This window comes from Suillus plorans (genome assembly GCF_016647745.1).
Source record: "Suillus plorans strain S12 chromosome Unknown HD556scaffold_49, whole genome shotgun sequence".
NCBI classification, from domain to species: domain Eukaryota; kingdom Fungi; phylum Basidiomycota; class Agaricomycetes; order Boletales; family Suillaceae; genus Suillus; species Suillus plorans.
The window spans coordinates 203,255-212,769 of NW_024537433.1; the positions used below are offsets into that span (position 1 = coordinate 203,255).

Here is a 9,515-nt window from a genome sequence, read left to right on the forward strand (position 1 = left end):
AGGAAAGGCTGCAAGGACAAAGTCCGAAGCAGAATAGGTCCGGAGGACCGCGGGAAAGTTCCAGAGGAACTTCCGGAAACTCGGAGGAATGGAGGATCAGATGAGTGGATGAGCGGAGGATCGGAGGATCGGAGCTCCGGCCTAGGGAATTCCTCCCTAGGCCTGAGATGGATAATGACTAAGTCAGAGGACTAGAACTGTTACGAGGACTTAGGGTGAAGGCTAGTGCGAGGACTAATATGTGTGATATTCAGACTGAGGAAGTATAGAGACTTTACAGGGTTTATATACTACAAAGGACATAACGGAGAATCAGTCAGCGCAGTGCGAGGCTATGTGAGGCTATAGACGGAGCATGTAGAAATGTCTAACACTAGTCTATAGGAAAATAGTAAATGAAGACGGAAATGAGAACATAGTAAAATAAAGGCGGAAATGAAATGAGGTACGGAAAATGAGTATAGTCTAACTTGAGAAGGAACGTACAAAGGGAAAAGGCACGGAAGATAGACGCGGGTTGGATCCAGATGTTCGCAAGTCCGGAGAAAGGTGATTACCATAAGGGGATGGGCGCTGATTTAAGGTTTGAGTTCGGACATGACAGATAGGTCAGATCCAGAGATGTGGATGTCAAATCAGATGTCTGGACATCGGATCCGGGAATTGGGCAAATAGAGAAGCTGAAGGTCTGGAGACATGGATAGGGGATCCGGATGTCCAGATGAAGTGTGGGAACATCGTCAGATGTAGGTCCGGAATACGGGATATGACAGCATGATACAGAACAATATATTGCTATGAATGTGTTAAGACCATGCACAAAGGGTAGGACTGATTCCGAGGGGCTTGGCTTCAGCTCATGCGCTGCGCCCCTTACCCGAGTATGTGCCCTTAATTTCAGAATGATGTCCGAAGAAAGTCCAAGGACGTCCGAAGGATGTCCGATGCGCGGGAAAGTTCAGAAGGACTTTCTGGACGAGTGCAAGTAACTTCTGGATGAGTGCGGGAAAGTTCCGGAGGAACTTCCGGAAATTATGATGAGGTTTCGTCCTGATACGGATACGTGTAATGGCTACTTAGGACATGTCCTAAGTAGAAGCAAACAGAGGAAAGGCTGCAAGGACAAAGTCCGAAGCAGAATAGGTCCGGAGGACCGCGGGAAAGTTTCGGACGAACGTCCGGAAACTTCAGAGGATCGGATGAGCGGATAAGCGGAGCTCTGGCCTAGGGAATTTCTCCCTAGGCCCGAGATGGATTTTGACTAAGTCGATAGACTAGAACTGATGTGAGGACTTAGAGTGAGATCTAGTGCGAGAACTAATATGATATTCAGACTGAGGAACTACAGGACATATACAAGAGTTTATATACTAAGGAAATAATGGAAAGATCAGTAAGCAAGCGTCCGAGGCTATGTATGGAGCATAAGCAAAGTTATCAAGCGCGAGTCGGAAATGAAGCATAGGTTAACGGATCAGTAAGCGTACCGGTAGTAAGTATAACCAAGATACCGAGGACAAGGAATACCGAATAGAGGAATAGGCTGTGTCAACGTTATATGCACAGGAAATGAATTAGGAAGCTTATCGTATATCGGATCGGATCGGACTGGATCGGACCGGATGTCTGGACAAGAAGCATGGATATACGGGATATGATATTAGGGCAATAGGACAAAGGATGAATGATGCAGGCTAGCTGCGGAGGTATGGAGGTGTGATGTACGGAGGTAAAGGGATCTGGACATGGATGTGCGGATGTGGATGTGCAGAGGTGCAGAGATCCGGATGGGTAGAGGACTGGAGACATGGATAGGGCGTCCGAAGGTCCGGATGAGGCGTGGGAATATTGTCGGATGTAGGTCCGGAATACGGGATATGACAGAATGGGCCAGAACTGAAGCTCTCGCCAGCCCGGTTTGGATGAGATACATATCTTGAGTGTTTTATCGTTCAGAGCCGCCTTATTTTGTGTAACACTGGTATACGTTGGATTGCTTCATTGAGTTGTAAGTGTTTCTGAGCCGCCCATACATCAATTTGACCTGTTTGTGAGTTTTGACAGTTCTGACATTGGGCTATCCTTAACTACATGGTGGTAAGTAAACACACCACTATCAACTAGTTGGTCGGCTTGCTGTATGAATGGTTTCTCATCCTTAGGAACTGGTATATATCTACAGGATTGCCTGTCAAAGTCTTGAAGTTCTTATTGTATTAGCCATGCTGCGTTGAACGTTGAACCAGCTGCAATAATCAATCCTTATTGTGTGTTCTGCAGTACTCAAAGCAGTTCAGTGCATGCCTTTGGGAGGATTTATAGACAGGCATGTATTGCATATCAAGAAGTAAGTATTCTAACTACAAGTGTACATCTAAAGGCTGTCATATCCTCCTTGTACATCCTCAACTACACGATGGCAAGTCAACACATCACTATCAACCAGTAGGTCGGCTTGCTGTGTGAATGATTTCTTACCCTGAACATATCTGCGGGATTGCCTGTCAAAGTCAAGTCCTTATTGCATTAGCATGCTGCATTGAACCAGCTGCAATAGTCAATCCTTGTTGTGTGTTCCGCAATACTCAAAGCAGTTCAGTGCACGCCTTCGAGAGAGTTGTAGACAAATGTGTATTGCATATTGTGAAGTAGGTATTCTAACTACCAGTGTACATAGATAATGTCTAAAGGCTATCATATCCTCCTCGCACATGCCTGGTCTATGAGCTCCCCACAAGACAGCCGTAATTGCCCCTAAAACCCAGAGACCACAGTCATAACCATTCATTTGCAGAGGTTCGACTATTAGTGGGCGGTGTAAAGAGTAGATTCGTTGTAGGCGCTACAAAATGTTTTACCTTAGAACTCAATGTGTGAGTGTAATGCTCGTCCCAAAGAGACTGCCTATAGAATTATCTCTTGATATAAATGCAAGGGATATCTTGTTAAGATTGAAGGTGAGAACAGGAAAGGTTACCCAAAGTGCATCTCGAGTTCCGAAGATGTGTCCGAAGTACCGAAGTACTTGTCCGATGCGAGCAAAGGTGGTCCGAAGTCAAGAAACAAAGGTCCGAGGTTGTGCGAAGCGTCCGATAGACGTCCGACAAACAGCGAAGGTTCCGAGAGAGAAATACAGCGTATGTGTCGAAGTGTGTCGAAATATGTCGAAGTATAAGACTAGCAGAGGTACTGGGGTACGACTAGACAAAGTCTATCGGAAGAACTAAGAGATATCAAGATGCGAAATGGCAGCGGTCAGGCCAAACAATCGTTCCAAATGAACAAAAAGATCGATTGTGCGAAGTATGACTATCCGAAGTGACTCTACAAACTATGACTTGTAGCAAGGAAAGTGAAGTCAAGTGCGAGTATCTAGCGAGTCAGACTATATCCTACAGCGTGAAAGTCCGGAATCTGCGTAGGCAAAACCAGTAGCGAGATAAGCTATCCGAAATGTAATAAGACTCAAGGTGAGCCGCTACAGAGATATGCATGTAATAGTACACAAGGCGCGCAGCTATACATATTAATCAAGCTTTTCGATGTATGTGCCCCTAAGACATAATCAATAACAGATAAACCAAGTAAAAATGCACCAGCAAAGTCAAACGGACACAGAAAGGACATGGTACGGAGGATCGGACGTGTATACAGGCCTCGGAAGGGGACAGACGGCCTTCGGACTACTCGGATGAGAGCGCCGAAACTCTCGGAAGGTAAAAGGAGTGTCAGGGAATATAAGTGTGAGACACATACAATTTAGGGAGGATACGCGACCAACGCCAGTCCAAGTGTTACAGCGGGCTACCCAGCCTCAAAGATAGAATTTATGTGAGCCACAGTGTTGGTGAGTGATGGATGATAGATGTGCAATAAGATTCATGATGTCCTGTTATCAGATCATCATTAGTTCAACAGAGGATGACTGAAATTATTACTCACCTTCACATCATTCTTCCACGGCTGTTGCTCAGCCAGGCTGTCAAAGAGATAAAGTTTCTTAGTTTGAATATAGATTGCACAAAATACCCAGTGTCCAACTGGTGAGGGGCGATGAATGGGTAAAATCCAAACATCTTTCTCCCACAACAATATCCACAAAGTATTGCACCACAGTATCTCATCCAACACATTGTACCAGATATGAGGGAGATCATACATAGAGAGAATAGCACAAGACTGCATGTGTGAGGTTGTGAGTATTTCGGAGTATAGCAATGCCGTGCAGCCATTGATACATGTATCATTGAGACAGGCAGTGACCTGTGCTAGGAAGGACTGATCCCTTGGGTCGAATACTTGACTTGGGAATCCATCCTGTGCTGGTCATACCTGGGTCAGGGGACCACATGCAGCTGATGCTATGGGGTAATCCTCCGGGCGAGGAACTTCGAAAGGATCTGTGCGTAAATTCTATGGCATTTGATAAATACAGGTACATATTGAGAGATGGAACGTACCTCTGGCAGTGTCCAGGTAATCATTGTAGAAGAGGAATTGGTAGTGGGGTAATATGGGTGGTATGAGATATACTCAAGTAGTCCTCGATGAGCAAGATGTGTGTCGACCCAAGGGGATTGCTACTGAGAAGGTTCCTCTAAGTTTATATGTGGAGGGAAACACTGGACTGGGTGCTTGGTCAAGCCTGGTAAGGCGCATGACGATGAGCGAAGCGCAAGCGAGCAAAAGCGACATGAAGCGCTAACAGGCGATGGTGAGCGACAATGAGCGACAGTGCGTGATCGCAAATGGTAGCGCGCGCTAAGCAGAGGCGATGCGCGCATGTGGGTGGTGGAGCAGAGCAACTCTTGATGAGTCGGAAATCAACTTGACAAGGCTTCTAGTAATGTACGGCAGCAGGCACTCGTATTGTACTTAGATACTTATTGTCGGTCGGTAGATATGACGAAGACTTAGACTTAGAGTCCAATGATATGCGTGCAGAAAGATGATCATTATACAGTTTAGGCACGGGTATATATACTAAGTAATACTAAGCGCTGTCAGGCGCTAAAGCGAACCGAGAAGCGAAGCGGATACAAGATAATATGTAATAAGGGTCTATAACATATGGAATATATGTGCAAGTGCCGGAGATATGTCAGAACATGAGAAAATAGATAGGAATACACACCGACGGACCAAACGGACATGGGATGGATGGACGGAGGACAAACAACGGAACCGAGGATGCACGCGCCGATGTGCGAGCGGCCAACAAAGCGCTCAAGTGCGCAAGGTGAGATATGAGTCGCGCTGTATTAGGAAGTGATTTGGACGATGGGAATTTAGATCCCTGCAAGCCCACAGAGATATCAGTCTCTACATCGTGAATTGAGGTTCTTCCACAGCTTCATCCTTTTTGTTGTCACTAACAGTACTGTTGGGCAAAATGTCCATGAGTACCACTTCTTCAGTAAGCTCTTCAAATGCAGGAGAAAGATATTCATCAGTGTCATCCTCCAGGGATGGATTAGCAAGCACCAATGAGGTTGGTACAAATTTGCAGAGGCCATCTTCTGATGGTCCCTCACTCTCAGATAGAGTGATCGCAAGTTTGACTGCTGCCATGGCATTTCTGGCAAAGCAGATAGAAGATGCAAGTGGGGTGACCCATTTAGTTTGCAGCTGAAGGACACTATCCCACCGTTGCTGCAGGGGGAAGGTATTGCTTTAGATGTTTGCTGATGTAGCTTGGTGCCTGATAGAAGAGTCAGAATTCCAATGCGGCAATGCAGAAGTATTAGAGATCACCAAGGGCCTGGTTTGCACCACCGACCGCATGGTCAAGTTTATCCCACCCAAAAAGCTGCCTATGGCTCGCTTGTGGATATTGATTTTCAGGTCGCGGGCCATGAGTAGTGTTCGGACAAACTCTAAGTCAACACCTTGCAGCTCTGGAAACCTGTCATGGACATTTAGGGAGGAATACAATACTTCGACCTTGTTTATCAATCAGTCATGGCTGCGCTCGAGACTCTCCAGAGCATCTAGTGTCTCCTTGGTAACTGAGCCCTTCTTGACCACAGTGCATGTGGCTTGCAAGGCCTTATCAGAAGCATCTAGATCAGACTGTAGAGCAAGGACAACATCAAGCTCTTTTTTCAGTCGTGCAGGAGCATCTGGAGATTGTGATATGCAATGTTAGTTGTGATTCTGAGTGACTGACATGGACATATAGGCACGAATAGAGAGTTGTGACTTCTTCTGATCCTCCCACTGAGCCTGAAGGTCATCAGCTTCAACACCACATTTAATCAGCACTTCTTTTGCTGCTGCACCCTGGGCATTAACACCATGTTTGAGCCTGTGTTTGATCCAATCACTGAGATCTACTCACATCTCCAGACTGATGGTGCCAGCTTGTCGGTCTATCAACCAAAGACACCTCTGTCGCTATGCAGTACATTATTGCCAATGAAGGTTCATTTGAATAACTGCTGGCACATACCAATGATGAACGTTGAATTCCAATCAACTTGACAAACCTGGACCAAAGTCTCTCTGTACCCTTGCCATCGGATAGACCAAGGCCAGGGCTCATCCTAGGGTTGTATTCGAGCTGACATGCCCACTTGTGGCCATACACGTTGTCTTACTAGGATGTGATTGGCAATAAAATCACCAGTTCTCACTATCCTCCATGGTCAACGGTTCAGACAAATACCAATGGTTGATAATGTGGTCGTTCGTGGGAGGAGGTGTAAAAGTTGGGTTTGTCACAGCAAGCAAATTCCTAATGACTTTGAAAAGGATGAGATTAAGATAAATCTCAGGAACAGTAACCGTTAACTGGCTTGATGCAGTGCTTGGGTACTTGAAGGTTATTAATCCGTTAACTGGCTTGATGCAGTACTTAGGACACAGATGATAAGGATTGATGATCAATGGTGTAGCCAAATTGATAACTGGCTTGATGCAGTGCTACGATGCTACAAGAAGATGGTTGCAAAGATATGCAAAGATAAGATGAAGAATATGGATCACGACAATATGCAAAGGAATCAGAGTATTATCTCATAAACACTCCCTGTTCTCAAAATCAGAGGAGATCAAACTAAACCTCTAACACAATTGAATCAACCGAAATATGTGGCTTCGAAACTAACTTCTCTGCTGCTCAGGTACTGCACGATGAGTATGACACAGGTCAGAACAGAGTACACCCTCGTGATGTAGTCTTAAAGTAGCCAAGCTCTTAGTAAAGTGCTAGTCTTATTTGTCGTCCTTCCTAATCGTTAAGAAATACGTGAATTCTCCCCACAGAAAAGATATCCTGTGTCGTAAAGAGAATGACGAAACTACACTAGATGACTGATAACCGTGTACCAGCTAGCGTAATTTAAGGATTGGCTCAAGGTAGGCCTCAGAAGATCAGTATGTCGTGAGAAATGATGATAAATGAATGGAGGGAATAAACTAACATTCACTCAGATGTTCACACAAATATAGGGTGAGAAACTTAGGAAGATACTCAAATCCTCCTTCCTTCTTAGAAGGGAATCTCTCAAGAAGGGGAATCTATTATTCAGAGGGGAAACAGAGCCCCTTATATACTACTCTAAATGTGGCTGTGTAACTTTCTAAATAAGGAAATATGACTCAGAATGAGTCATAACGGATATGACTCATAGCGACTCAGACAGAAAAATGACTCATAATGACTCAGTCGTCAAAATGTTCCATGTTGACTTGTTCACTTCTCAAATATTCTCATCTATAAACTTTCTTCACTCAAATATCTGACTAATCCATTCCATCTGACTAAGCCATTGACCATTCATAAACTGGTGACATGTTGAAGCGTTATCTTGGGTATGTTTCAAAACATACAGAAAATTGTGAGGAATATGTGTGAAGATATAAAAGGTCATGAGAAATGCTGAATAATCTGTTGTTGTATGTTTGGAACTGATCTTTGAACTAGATAAGTATTAATTTGAACGGTCAAGTTGTAATGTAAGGTCTTCAGGTCTGAAAATTACTCAAATAAAATCTTAAAGTAGTGTAAAAAGTTCATAGTGATTTCATAGAGCAAACATAAGGAACTTCAAGGCTCAAGAGTAGCCATGACCATGCACAAAACTGGTTTGGTGCGTGTCAACGTGCATGGTGGTGGTCACAAATTGAAGACAGGAAGTCACAGAATCAGGTAGAATATCATACTACATAGTGAGATCTCAGATTGAGATAGAATTAAGTAAATAATCACTTACCTGAGACAAGGAGCATGAGAGGACGCAGCCAACATCATAGAGCATGATGACATAGCTTCCTGCGGTAACAGGGAAAACAAGTGCTCAATTAGTGCGACTGCATACTTCTGCTGCTCGCCAGGTGAGTCAATATTAGCAAAGAAGAGTGGGATATCATGACAGCAGATAAGGGCCATGACACCCATATCATCAAAATAATCCATGGCTGCTTTTTGCTTCTTTCCATCTGCAGCTTTGTATGAATGCTCGCATTGATCAATGGCTTCATCCAGAACTACATGGTTGTGTTTCTTGGGGGGACGCTTACGCTTCAAGAGGATCCGCTGTCCGACTTTGTCAACCTGTGTCTTCGGAAGGAAATATGAAGGTTCATAAAAGCGTGGGCAGTCGCCCGCAGATCATCAATGACGATGATGGAAGTTGCCGTCTGTTGCAATGTGGATGTCTCTGCCATCGCTAAGTGACCTGCTGAAGACGATACCTCCAAAACATGTAGGACAGTGCTGCATGAGAATGGAAGCACATTGTCCTGGGAGTAGGGAGGTATTGGAGGGCATGGAGGTTAAATTGTTGTCATCCTCTTGACATTGAGGTCTCCGAGTCTCATAGACCCGCTCTCAACAGGTCTGTACCATCGCCTCAGTCTGTCGTTCAACCTCAGTCTGCAATATGTCATACCACTGAACGGCTTGGCCAAGGCCCTGTCTGAATGGTTCTTGAATGATTTGCCCCTGTGGTGCAATGAGTTAGGATTGACAAAGGCTAAGAAATTGAAACTTACATCTGTGTTGATCATTTGAAAACCTCTGCGGGTGTAATGGGTTTTGAGGGCAGAGGTGAGAGCATGAATGGCATCACATGAGCACTCAAATAAAGCTTGATAGAATGCAAGAAGATCGACAGAAACTGCCATGTGTGGTTGAGAAGGTGCAGTGGGGAAAAGCCCGTGGTGAACAAGGACTTGTGCAAGTGTGGAACATTTGCAGGCCAATACATCAATAGAATTGAAACCTGCAACTGTCAGTTGGAGCGACATGTGACAAGTAAACTACTTATGGTCGAAAAAGATGCAAATAACAGAGAAACATTGCTGTGCACAAGCCTGGCTTGCACATGCAGATATGATAGGATGGGGTGAAGTGAGAGGTTGCCCATGGGTTTGTGCAGAGTATTTGAGGTGCGCATCTACTAAGGTGGGGATCAGAGCTTTCCAAGCATTATAGAGGTTGTAGGCCATGTTGTCTGGTAAGAGAGGGGCCCTGTACTCTCGCATGCCACAGCTGGAGGGTGAGGTACTTG

At 44.8% G+C, this 9,515-nt stretch overlaps 1 protein-coding gene across 1 annotated transcript; it reads right to left on the reverse strand.

Annotated features, from left to right (window-relative positions):
• Window positions 1–8,057: 8,057 nt before the first annotated feature.
• HD556DRAFT_1433314 (uncharacterized protein) lies at window positions 8,058–9,252 on the reverse strand (the record flags this gene model as incomplete). Its single annotated transcript, XM_041305210.1, has 5 exons — window positions 8,058–8,165; window positions 8,217–8,271; window positions 8,295–8,547; window positions 8,626–8,697; window positions 9,228–9,252. 5 exons carry the CDS (start codon window positions 9,250–9,252, stop codon window positions 8,058–8,060), a joined length of 513 nt encoding a protein of 170 aa, XP_041157509.1.
• Window positions 9,253–9,515: the final 263 nt, after the last annotated feature.